The following is a 13,535-nucleotide window of genomic DNA, read 5'->3' on the forward strand; positions in this document are numbered from 1 at the left end:
TGGAAAGACTGGCCAAGAAATGGAAATATTCTAATGATGAAGAACTACATGTTATAACAGTACTTAGCACAACAGGATGCTATCATTTTGAGTTTATATTTTGCCTGTCATTATTAGCAGTCATCTATCTTATCCTTTCTCCTATAATATCCTTCTTCGCCTTCTCCACTTTAAGAACTATATAAAATTCAGGTAAGATATAATCTTTCCCTGGAAGTCTTCCAATGACTTCTTCAGATGGAGATAACCCCTCCAACCTTCGCGTTCCCACTATACTTTGTACGTAGCATCCATCTCACCATACTGTCCCTAAATGCTCATGTGACCATCTTTTTCTATAGTCTGGGCACTCCTAGAGGACAGGGACCTTGTGGTACCTAGATAATTTTTTTCCAAGTGTTGTGAGAGTGCCTGGCACATACAATCCCTCAAATTCTCCTTGCCAAAATAGCAACACCGACATCATCCTGTTTCTTCCAGTCTCTTGCATTTGGCTATAACACCGTTTCTTACCCTCAGTATATTTCATCCCCTTATTCAGTGAAGATACTGGCAATCAGCTTACACTTTATCTCTGTCCTAACTTTTCCCACCATTCTGGGTGATGTAGATGTCTATGTAATATAACTATCCATTATTATATCCTCACTTGATGACTTCTTTTCCTCATGACTTAAATCTATTCAGTCTCAGGACCCATGTCCAAGGTCACACTGTAGGCCCTGTTATCACTCATAAGGGCTCCATTTTCATAACCATTAATTTAAATACTCTACACTGAGATCACAATGCCTATTTCCTTGTTCAACTCCACCCACCACCACGGCCTTTGACTTCACTGGGACCAACAGCTCACTGACCCTTCTACTTTCTCTTAAATGATTAGTCCTATTCTTTTAAATTTTCCTCCTTTTATTCAGTTTATGTACATGATCAACATTTGTCAATACCTAAACTCTCTTATCCTTCCTGTTAGCATCCCTCTAGTTAATCCTGGATGAAAACATCATCCTGAGTTGTTTTTTTTCCCCTCAAAGATTCATTTATTTATTTGAGAGAGAGAAAGGGCACACGCAAAGATGGGCAGAAGGAAAGGGAGAGAGAGGATCCTTAAGCAGACTCCACGCTGAGCACAGAGCCAGACAAGGGGCTCGATCCCAGGATCCTGAGGTCATGACCTGAGCTGAAACCAAAAATCAGCCACCCAACCAACTAAGCCACCCAGGCAACCCTCATCCTGAGTTCTTTACCACAGAAATACTTGAGACATTCTATCTACATTAAATGCATTGTAACTAACATGAAATGGGCTCCTACACTCTTGGCAAACCTACTATGTTTTTTTGGTCAATTCCTTCTACAATGACTATTTTAAACCTTTGCCTGCTTTCTAAAAACATCTGACCTACCTCTTCCTCTCTTTTTTCCAATTTTATGGAGAAAATGAACATCAGAGGGGAACCATCACCTTCCAACACCACGAATGCAAATTTACTTGTATCACCTACTGTCCTATCTATTGACAAATTCTCCTACACAGTATCTGATACTCACCTTCGAGTTGTATTTTGGATCTCATCTTTTCTGCCTTCTTAGAACCCTTACCACAGACTACCCCTTTACTTCAGCATTGTCAATCTCTACATGGTTGTTTCTATTGATTCTTAATTGTGCTTGACTCATTTTTCCCTAGAGATAAACCAAAACATTCTCACTATGAAGATCACTAGGAGTACCCTCTCTCGTCAACTGTCTCAGAGCCAAGCTTTCAGAGTGGCTCGAACTCCCTAACTCTATTTTTGCACATAATCCCAGTTGGATTTTCATTCCCATTAGTCCTCTAAATGCTGTTACGAAAGACACCAATGATTTCTAAAAGTCCCTCAAATCGAACAGGAATTTTTCAGGCTTCACTTTACTTGCAATCTCAGCAGCATTTGACACCACTGACCACTTTCTCCTTCTAGGAACACTTATTCATTGCCTTCCATGACAGAATACTCTCCAGCGTTTCCTCTGTCCTCTCTCGTCACTTGACCTTGGTCTTCTTTCAAGACTCATCCACCTCTAACCAGTTGTAAGTTTAAGGGGCAGTCCTAAGCCAACTGTTCTTTTCACAATACACTTTTTAGACCTAAGTGATCTTACCTGTGTATATTGTAATTTCCCACCTAAACAAGATGACTCAATAATTTTGGCCTTCAGCTAAGAATTTTTAGCTCCAGACCTAGATGTGCAACTGTCTACTTGACATTTCCTTTTAAGAATGCTTAAAATCATCTACAATGCACGCTTGAACCCATGTTCTTCACCCCCAAATGTGTTCCTTTTTTGTTGTTTTAAATTTCAGGGAAAAGAACAATCCTTTTGTTCGATTATAAACCTAGGGCTCATTTTAAGTAGTTCTCTTTTCTAAATCCCTCACGATGAATCTGTTACCAAGTCGTGTTAATTTTATCTCCTAATTATATCCCAAATTGTACCACTCTTCCCCCTACCTTGACCTCCTAGCTCTCCTGGGTGAGTTACTGATAATTGGTTTGTCTACAACCACTCTTACCCCTCTCCAACCAGCTGGTTATCCACAACTGAGTCAGAATATTTTTTTAAAAGATTTTATTTATTTATTTGACAGAGAGAGAGAGACACACACACACACACAGACAGTGCGAACGTGCCACAGAGGGAAAGGGAGAAGCAGACTCCCCACTGAGCAGGGAGCCCAATGTGGGACTCAATCCCAGTACCCCGGGATCATTACCTTAGCCAAAAGCAGACGCTTAACCGACTGAATCACCCAGGTGCCCCAGAATACATTTTTAACACACAGATCTGATGACAGAGCTTAATTCTCTTTGGCGGTTTCCAGTTTGTCTTAGGATGGCTACATGGGCCTTCTTTTAGTCCTTTGTCTTTACCATGCTCCCACCTACTACCAGGTCTTTGCACTTGCTGTTTCCTCTGGTAGGAATGCTCTTTCTTACTCTTCTTTCATCTCATCCTTCTGATTTTGGCTCAACTGTCATATCTCAGTGAAATCTTTTCTGTCCTTCCACAGAGGGTTAAAATTCCCCTTTATAAGTACTGAGGATTGCATCTAGAACTTATCATAACTATTAATTTAAGTTCAATATTTTACTTGTAATCTGATTACAATCTGATGTGTCTTCTTCCCAGTAGGTCATAAATTCCATGAGGGTCAAGTGTCTGGTTTTACTCAACATCACATCTTAACACCTAACACACTGATGGTATAGTGTGAGTTTTCAATTAACACCTGGTAAATAAATGACCAGAAAGGTTGTAATACTCACTTGTTCATTCATGGTTTCAAATGCCTAATACATTAACAAAGTGCAGCATAATCAGCTTTCTTTCCCACTAGATATACTAAACCCCTTTGGAATTTGTTTTGAAGTTAGGTTTAGAAAAAAAAATTCATACTTGCATAATAAAAAGCCACTTACACCAGATTTTAAGTGAAAAAAAAAGTTACATTTCTTTTCCTTTTTTAAATTAAATTTATTTGACACAGTAGAGAAAGCACAAGCAGAGGGAGCAGCAGAGGGAAAGCAAGAAGCAGGATCTCCACTGAGCAGGGAGCCGGATATGGGGCTCCATTCCAGGACCCTGAGAATCATGATCTGAGCCGAAGGCAAACGCTTAACTGAGCCACCTAGGCGCCCCAAAATTGTTACATTTCATATGCAGCAAAATGGGGGTTTATGACACATTTTTGAAGGTCATTTATAAGACAAATTAATAGTGAGTGATAAATTATGCATTAAAATACATTAACAATTATTTCTAATTGCTGTATCCTGCAGGTGCATAAGATGATTATATGCTATTCTCCAACTACTGTTAACCAAACTTAACTAATAAACTGCAGGGAGCAGAGTTGGCCCTCAGTTACATTCCAATCATGGGAAAGCTAAACTCCAATTTTAAAATTCCAATTTAAGAAGTACTATGTTTGTCGTTACTGCATTAAGGAATTCTAAAAGAAAAGGGAATGCTTTATGTATGTAGTTTCATGCCAAAACCAAAATATCCTTTTCTAGCTTATTGACATTTCCAGTATTTGTGTGCAGGCAGTAGGAAAATTTGTTTAATATATTAGAAAAATAAGTACATTCATTTTATGTAACAATGGAAATATTATTTTATTTTTCTCACAATTGCCTACCCCAAGCACTTAGCTTTCTTCAAGCATTCAACTCTATTTTTGCAAAACTGACAAACAGGTACCAAGAACCTTTCAGTTAGAATTCAAAATTCATTTGCACTTAGGAATTAGGAAGTTGGTTGACAGAAAACCCACAAGTCAACAAATTGGCCTAAAACATTCAACACTGTCAGAAGGCCAATGCACTACTTAAGGGCAATGTGCTTTGGCTTTCCAACCAAAAGCAAATAGAACTACCATTGTTAGAAATGTGAAAAGAGCAGGATACTGTCTGGGAGGGAAGGATGAAAGGAAAGAGAAAGAGAGCAAGGAGAAATAGAGGCATAATAATGGAATGAAATGTGCTGACAAAAGAAGAAACAAAATGAAAGAAAGTGAAAGGGAAGAGCTTGAAGAAAGAAACTGAAGGACGAATCTGTAGGTCACCATCAGTAAGACTGCCAAACCCAAGCTGAGGGTCTCCAAGCAGCAAAAGAATGTATTTAATTTATAAGAACAGAAGAAAAAGACACACACACACACACAGACACACAAAGACACAGAGACACACAATACAGGTGCTGAAAGTGAGGGGTCAAGGAGAACCTATGAATGCAGATGCCCTCTGTTGACCTGGTACAATTTCAACCCAGTAATGGAACCTGGATCACTTCTTGGGTAGACAGTACCCAAGCATAACTAAAAGAGGAGCATAACTAAATTAAGTGGAAAGCTAATACACCTGCTTGGGAAAAGACCATGGGGGCATACGGGGAAGAGTCAACATAAACACTGGACAGGGAGCCACAAAGGGCAAAAGCTGGCAGTGTCTAATTGAAGGAGATTCCAAAGAAGCGTTCCCCAGTTCAGAGAAGAGAAATCCAGTTTGTACTGGAGTAACTACATTATGCCAACAAATGTATCACAGCCCAACAATGAACTGTACCACTAAAACCCCTTTCTACGGTTCTACATTCCAAGTAGTCTACATAGTCAGTAGACAGTAAAAGAATGTTTTACAATATGAGCATTACTGTCTTACATTAGAAATATTTAATAAACTAGTTTCCTCATTTTTATAGTCTCTTATAAGCTATGGTTAATGTGAATTTGCTTTTGAAAAAAATGAGTTATAGTTTGGGATGACAAGGGTGGCAAGTTTCTGATTTATAAAGCTGGGAGCAAACTATGGTCCAAAGACAGAAGTAAATACTACTTTGAACCGACAGTTAACTATCTGAGAGCCAGTCAACCAGACAGCCTCTTTTGGTAATTCACTGACTTTGCCATGCATTTAAATTAACTTCTAACAAAAACACATGGTTATTAGAAAACAATTATTCCAAAAGCTAACATTGTTCTAAGAGAGCTTTTGTGCTAAGAAAACTCTTGAGTGTACCTATGTTTCTCAGAGTACATTAAAACTTCTACTTATTACTCATCTATCAGATGCAATACAAAAAAAAAAAACATGACAACATTCTGTCCATGAGGCTGTTAAAAAATAGGCACTCTTCATATGCTGCTGACAGGAAAACAAACTGGTATACTTCTGGAGGAAACTCTGGCAACATCTAACAAAAGTCCTACTTCTAGGAATCCATCCAGAAGATACACTTCCAACAACAGGAAAAGGCTTTGCACAAGACTGTTCACTGCAGGGTTCCTATAAAGTGCTGCACAAGAGATAAAATAATGCATATAAATAAAGCACAAGCAATGCGGTATTATAAATCAATGCAGGAAATATGCATGTATTGTCATGAGTAAACACGAAAATTGTGTGGTGAAAAGTAACTTCTAGAGTTTTTTTAAAAGATTTATTTGTGTGTGTGTGAGAGAGAGAATGTACACACACATGCAGGAGAGGGGGTTCAGAGGGACAAGCTGCACTGACTGTGGAGCCTAACTCTGGGCTTGAGCCAGGACCCTAAGATCATGACCTGAGCCAAAAGGCAGAAGCTTAATGGACTAAGCCACCCAGGTGCCCTGAAAATTAACTTTTATAATGATACCTGTGGTATAATACTGCATTAATACAGTAACACATGCATATTTAAAAATATATAACATAAATCTATGGGCATATATAACATAATAAATGCTGGTATATGTTACTAAATTACAAAAAAAATGTGGATGAGAAAATTACAGTGGAAGAATTAGAATTACTTCTGAGACAGAGAAGAAGGTGGGTAGAATTAAGCATTACAATATAGCAAGATATTGACACTTGCTAAATACAAAAAGCAGATTATAGGGACATTTGTTACATCATTTTCCATACGTTTGAACTACTTCACAGCTGACAAAATTAATTATGGTATAATTACTTATTATTAATTATTGTGGTATTAATTATAGAGAGGGATTCTAATTTGGTCATTTGGATGATAACTTACTGCTGAATTATATATTTTTTTTTTACTTTTGAAGAGCAGCAATTTAAAAATTCTAGAATGCTTGGTGATTATTTACAACTTAATCACTACTGAGCATATGCTGCCACCTAGCAAAACTCCTCCAGAATAGTTTAATAACCAAACAGAAAATGGTTCTCTTCTTATGGACAGACCCTGATTTACTACTTTGGGAAAAAAATATTAAAAAGCACTATGCTCTCAATTATGAAATAGGAGCTATGTAACTTCAAAAGAACATACAAATATAGTTCTTGACATTCTTACCTTTTACAATATGTAGAGGCAAATCACTTTGTTCTCTGGCACTTTGGATTCTACCTTTGCTATCTTATAGGAAATGGAAAGTAATTGTCTAATGGGCTTCTTCGTAATCTGCTCTCAGGAATAAAATAATATCTCTTTCATATAAAGGCCTTTGGCCCTCCTATGGAATTAAAGTACATGATCAGACTGGTTCCCTTCCTAGTTCTTTTTTTTTTTTTTTAAAGATTTTATTTATTTATTTGACAGAGAGAGAGATAGCCAGCGAGAGAGGGAACACAAGCAGGGGGGAGTGGGAGAGGAAGAAGCAGGCTCCCAGCAGAGGAGCCTGACGTGGGGCTCGATCCTGTAACACCAGAATCACGCCCTGAGCCGAAGGCAGACGCCTAACCGCTGTGCCACCCAGGCGCCCCCCCTTCCTAGTTCTGAATTTGCATTTCAGTGCTGCCTAAAGAAACATGACTGGAGCAAATTCAGCTCTCATTTTACAAATTCTTTATTCACTAGATGCTAGGGCGCTGTTGTTTCCAATTGTGCATCCTTTCTCTAGTTCTAACAGAAAGGGAGGGAAAAAAAGTGAACAGTTAGGAGATCTCCCTCCCTCTTGTGAACATAAAGTAACTCAAGTTGAGCTATCATACTTTCATCTGCCCAACACTATTCGCTCATTATTGCCTGTAAACAAGGTACTATGCTTGAGGTTAGGGAAGTTGCTGTAAGTCAGTTAAATATTCTCACTTCAAAAGTCCATGTAAAGTACTGGTCAAAATTAAAAAATGCTATAAATAATTATAAGGTGAAGTTCAAGTTATTTTTTTTTAAAGAAAATAAAGGTAAAATTAAAAATGTAAGATTTTACATACTCAAAAATAAACGTTATTTTAAGAACTTAGAATCAAGAAGTCATGTACAAATGTCAGCTTTTCTCCTTGGAAAATTTTTGAAAAAAATAAAAATATTAAGGGTAGAAGACACTGAAGGTTAGCATAATAGAATAGGTGCCTGTGTAGGCAGGCTTTTTATTTTCACAAAAGACATTTTGGGAAATTGAATACGCTATAAATTAGATGGCCACAGAACGATTCAGAAGAAAAAGCCGTAATTAAAAATCATGCACAGGTAACAAGTAACAATATTCCAAAGATAATAACAGAGATTTAGAGATGTTTGAGAATCTGATGAACCATGGACTCTTTCCCCCAAGAGGCACACACACAAACACCAATTCACACATAATTTCAGGTAGTTATAAGATCCCTGAATTCCTAAATCCCAGTTAAGGAGAGCTAATTTAGGTTCATAAGGATCATAAAAATGATGGCTCAATTTTCTCACTGAACACATCAGTACTAAGGATATGATGGTGAGCAAAAGCTTACACACAGGTGGAGGAAAGAAATCTCTCACATTCACCCACACATATACTCAGCAACTCTTCGAAGTGCTAAAAAGAAGTAAATGGCGTTACAGAAGTTTATAGAAGGGGTAAAATGAAAGTCAAACCCAGTTTCCCTGAAGAAAATAACAAGTAAAGTATAAGTATGAAATGGACTGAGAGGAAAAGGGGTTTTGAGTAGAAGGAAGAACTTGTGCAAAGGAGGTGTAAGAGTGCTATGCTATCTAGTGGAGGAAGGCCAGTGAAGCTGAAGTAGAGGGGAGCAGTGGTATACTATAAGGGGGAAAGGAGACTGGCCTTGTTTAGACTGGTCTTAACCAAAAGCAACAGGAAACCATCAAAAAGGCTGTAAAAAAGGGAGTCATGAGATTAGATTTCTCTTTTGAAGAAAGCACTCCAGCTGTACTACGGAGATCAAACCAGACGGAGAGAAGAGTCAGGACAGTAGTTGGAAGGCTAGCAGAGTACTTATGGTGAGAGATGTAACTTGGACTAGGAAGGGATGACAATGAAAAAGGAATGGATACATTAAAGTAGTGAATGTGAACTTTTGCAGATATATTTCTTCCTTGGAGAAGCTGTTAATTCATTTCTTTTACCAATGTTCTATGAAGACAGTTTTTCTTAATCACTATTTTACAGTAATGATATTAGCCACTTATCTGTCATATTTGTTATATATTTTCTTCTAATTAGCTGTCTTTTTAAAATTTGGGGACATTCCAGTTTTTATGTAGACAAATCTGTATTTGTTTTCCCCTTCGTAGCTATTTTTCTCCCATTTGTTTTAAATTATAACACCTTCCATCATCTTCACTTCTGCTGTCCTTTCCCCCCACCTTCATATGAAATAGATGTACTTTCAAGTGGGATATATACACTTCCTAATTTGATGAGCTCATCCAGTCGCCCAGCAAACACTGTCACAGAGCATATATGTTGTAGGTGGTAGACAAATACATAAAAACAGAGGAAGAAGTAGACAAGGGTTTCAAGAGTAGAAAGTGGTTGCATGAAGCATGGACACCTAGCCCAGACTGAGGTGAATTAGTGAGGAATTCCTAAGGATCAAATTTTAACTGCTTTAAAGAAGCCTGGGATTTAGTTAAGTGGAAAAAAAAAACACCTTAAGCGAAGAGTGCTAAATGACTGTCATTAGTACTCTGACTGCAATTTCAAAACTGAAAGGAAGCTCACTAGTATTTCAAAGAATTCCCAAGGATATCACTCCAGTTAAACTATTTTATATGTCCTAGGCAAACTAATGAGAAAAAGCCCACCAAATGTTTTCTGGAAGTTAACATAGGTTTCGGAATATATGTTAAACATCTTCAGAATTTCCCCCTTCACTATATTCTGTATGCCACTATCAAGTGAAATTCGGACTTATTAACCTGGAAGTAAAGCAATACTATAATTTAGTTTCATTTTCTACTTAACCCAAGAAGTTCTCATCAATGGAGAATTATCTAGCCCTTCACCACCCAAGGCGGTCCTACTATCCTCTTTTAGTGCCTTACACCAGTCCCTCTGCCTGGAATGCCTTCTTCCCCCTCACTAAATCACTGACTGCAATTCCAGTATAAGATCCTTAAAGACAAAGTACAATCACCTCATTTTGCCTTCTTCGGCAACCTTTCTGCACTAGTTTTTCCGGGCATGATTCTGTACCATCGGTGGGTGTTGCCTACCCTTTCCTATCTGAGTATAGGTTGCTTGAAAACAGAAAGTACATCTAGACACAACTGTACAACGTGAATAGTATGTCTTGCTCATGGCAAACACTTAAACAGCCACTGATTAAAGAAAAGGAACTTCCTTTGCAGTAGCTATGAGGTCCTTATTGGGACTATTGCTTTTCCAGCTTACTTTAAGTCTTCAGATGTCTTATGACTTCCTTAAATAGAACCAGAAACTGGAAAGGGGATAGCGGCAGAAATGGTAGCCTAGTGACACTGGCAATTTACGTTAGCAGTGATAAGGGCAAACCTGATTTCAGACTGAATTTAAGAAAGGAGAGAAGAGGAATTAGCGATGGCAAGTATAAACAACTCTTTTTAAAAATTTTGCGTAAATGGGAGAGAAATGGGACAGTAGCTGGAGTAAGAAACGTGGTACTGGGCGTACATCCTTATAAACGATACGATCATCGCACTGAAGATCTCTTAGTAAAAGCTATAGCTCTTAGCCCCTCCCCTTCACTTCCGGCATCCAATAAAAGGCAGGTAACGCGTAGAGAGTTTACTAGCTGTGCGAACACTTCCATATTCCAATTAACTTAAATCTCGCAACAATCTTCCAAAGAAGGTACCATCGTGAGCTTCGTTCTACAGACGAGGACACTGAATATTAAGATTACACATCTTCCCAACATCCCACAGATAAAAATTCATGGGGCCTGAGGGCCAGAAACAGGTCTTTTGCTTCAGCCACCTAAGAACCGTGAGGCGAAGTTACTGTGGCCAGGCTCCGCGTTCCGGCAAACCTGCCTGGGCGCATTCAGAAGCTGCCCCAGCCGCACTCCCTACCCTCGCCCCCACGAGACCACAGGCCCGTCAGAAAGACCCAGAGAAGCCATTCTGGGGGTCCTGAAGGGAAGCCCCAGAGGTTCCCCAGGCCTCGGCACCTACCTCGTTATTGAGGTTTAGAGCCCCCGGCTGAGCCATGGTAAGTCTGAGAAGATCCGCTGCGGCCGGCACGTGAACTGTGGGAACAAAATCGCGGCTCCGTCGCCACGCCCCTCTACGGCAGCCTTTGCAGCCCAAAATTCACCCAACGTCCGTTCAAGCCGATGCTTGAGCAATAGGGAGATTGACTCTCTGAGAGGAAGAACGGAAGTGAGTGAGAACAACTTCCGGAGTGGAGTGCTACGCGCCGGAACTGCGCGTTCCTATGGAAACCAGGCACGGGCAGGTGGCCCAGAGGGCGCTCCGCAAGCCGCTGCCAAGTTTAGAAGTTTTCCAAGATGCTGATTTTATTATATTCGTTTGTAGACGTGGCCCGGCTTTGTAAGGACCATGTTTTTGTGTCCCAGTGGGGATGAAAGCCCTTTTATGAAAGGAAAGTTGAGTGACCAATTTTTGCTCTGAATATTTAGCGTTTGTGAAGATTCTTGTGCTTAAAACAAGCAGTCCTTATTAGGTACAGCTAAGCTCACGTTATAGCTGAAGCACGAGCATGTTTTTTTCTGCACACTGTAATAAGATTTAAATTTAGGTAATGAACGTTTAAATTTAAAGGAAACCCGAAAAGAAAAAGGTGAACGTTTAAAGCAAAACGTTTAAAGCACATTTGCAACTGCCTGTGGGAATGGCTATTTTGAAGTATTAGCCTGTAGGCAGAGGAGACATTAGGGAGTAAATCTGAATTAGATAATCTTTTAATTAACAATTAACACCTGGTAGTACTGATTGTTAAAATGGATCAAAGTCTGGGGCAAAAGCTCTGCATGAATTATCTCCAAAATATTCACAGAAATGTAATGACATAGGAACTATTCTTATTTTACAGATGTGGAAACTGACTTCCGAGGAGCCGGGTGTCTCGCCCGTAGTTGCCCAGCTGGGGCCAACCACTGCCACAGGACTGTGGGGCTGGTTACACAAATCTGCAGAGCAAAGTGGAACTGCAAGACCCCTCATTCAAAAAGTACGGGGAAAGAATTTTTTTTCTTTTCTTCCAGGGTGTCTCTTGACCGGTCCTCTGTTTTTATTTGGTATTTAATGTGATGTTCTCAGGAAACAGGGAAATGGGTGGATCTAGTCCAGACCCTCACAGGTGCTTGGGATCTGCATCCCAGGACTTTGTTAGGGTGGATGCATGTTTTGGAACAAGATGGCAGCAGTTGCTAGGCAGAGACAAGAAAGTAGGAAGAAGGAGAACCCAAGTGGAGGATGTGGGAGGCAGGACAAAAGATGACCCGAGACTGAACCCTTGAGATATGTTTCATTGTCTCCCTGGACTTCACGTACAAAACTCAGATTCAAGGGTAAAATGAAGAATTTCAGCACTGATGAGAGAACATTTAAGCTAGGCCTAATTATGAGCCTCTATCAGCATTGCCCAGAGCCCATTTTTCTAAGTCGTGATTCTGTACTCAAATTACTTTAACTCAGACTTGAATTTGGGTTGGTATTCTTTTAGTTTAATGTGTGATTTGGGCACAAATGCATTAATAGTTAATTTCCTGTTTGAATAATGTTGCACAAAGGTAGTTTTGCCACTAACAAGCCGTACACTGAATTGTAATTGTCTTCTTACTCATTTACTTCTCCTTGAAGCTGAGCTCCTGGACTGTAGTGGCTTCTTCAACTCAGGTAGGTAGTAGCACCCCATACATGAATACATAGGAAAGGGCATGTTAAAGTTAAGCGTAGAGCTTTATGGAAAACCTGTCTTCTCACTGGGGAGAAAGTTGGTGTTATGATTCTGTGATATCTAGCAAATGTGTCCTTAATATGAAGTTTGTGGCTCTTAAAAGCTCTGTGGTGTTTTCTCTGGACCACCCCATGTCCAACACCTCATTTCTCCAGCCAGCACAGTCTTCTCAGGTCAGTGCTTGTTTTCTATCTTTTCTTAGCCCAGGCTCTCTCCTTGGTCTTTTCCCCTGCCAGCTCTGCTTTCTCAATGGCTATGTTTTAAGACTAGTTAAGTTCCATCCATCCTTTTAAAGAATCCTTTCCATAGCTCCCAGCAGAAGTTAATTTTTCTCATCAGCAGATCATTTTTATATTATTTAGATTAGTTTAATTTTAGATTTTTTCTGCAAAGACTGTTCTATAGTATAAGCTCTTGGCAAACTTAGATGCTCATTTTAAAAGTAAATAGTAATTTCCCATTGTCCCGGATGTATCACTTCCAAGTCAATCCATCTCCCCGTTTTCATGTCACAATCTCAAAAATTATCTTGATTCTTTGCAAAGATGATTTCTGCTAAGCGATTTACATTCCCTCTAGTAATAACAGTGTTTTTGTATTAATCAGAAACTACAGGTTTCTCTCGAAAGCGACACATCAAACCATCTTAACCTTTTTTTCCTTAAAGGTTTACCCGTATCAGTTAAATGCTGTCAGATGTATGAAACAACAAATTTATTATCATTAAAAGCAACTAGTGTGAGACCTCTTTCCTCCTTATTAGAGTGTTCCATTAGTGAAAATAAAGATCCAACAGCATGTTGAATGGGAATCCAGTTTTCCAGTTTCAGGTTTCTCAAGAGTTTGTCAAATGCCACTATATTTGGCTACTCAGGCTGCCATAACAAAATACCACATACTGGGTGGCTCC

The 13,535-nt window shown here is 39.2% G+C and overlaps 1 protein-coding gene across 3 annotated transcripts in view; it reads right to left on the bottom strand.

Moving 5' to 3' along the window:
* The window catches only part of SRFBP1 (serum response factor binding protein 1), a 97,718-nt gene extending 86,666 nt beyond the window's left edge, over positions 1 to 11,052 (bottom strand). For 2 of the 3 annotated variants that reach the window (XM_045794858.2, XM_087862359.1), the window contains exon 1: positions 10,879 to 11,051. In XM_045794858.2, the coding sequence (XP_045650814.2) occupies positions 10,879 to 10,914 (36 nt within the window). In that variant the 5' untranslated portion in view covers positions 10,915 to 11,051. Of the gene's footprint in view, positions 1 to 10,878 lie in introns of all 3 variants that reach the window. The other variant, XM_045794860.2, reaches the window with a different exon arrangement.
* Positions 11,053 to 13,535: the final 2,483 nt, after the last annotated feature.

Source organism: Ursus americanus, chromosome 5, assembly GCF_024610735.1.
Source record: "Ursus americanus isolate L20-20 chromosome 5, mUrsAme1.1.p, whole genome shotgun sequence".
Taxonomy (NCBI): Eukaryota; Metazoa; Chordata; class Mammalia; order Carnivora; family Ursidae; genus Ursus; species Ursus americanus.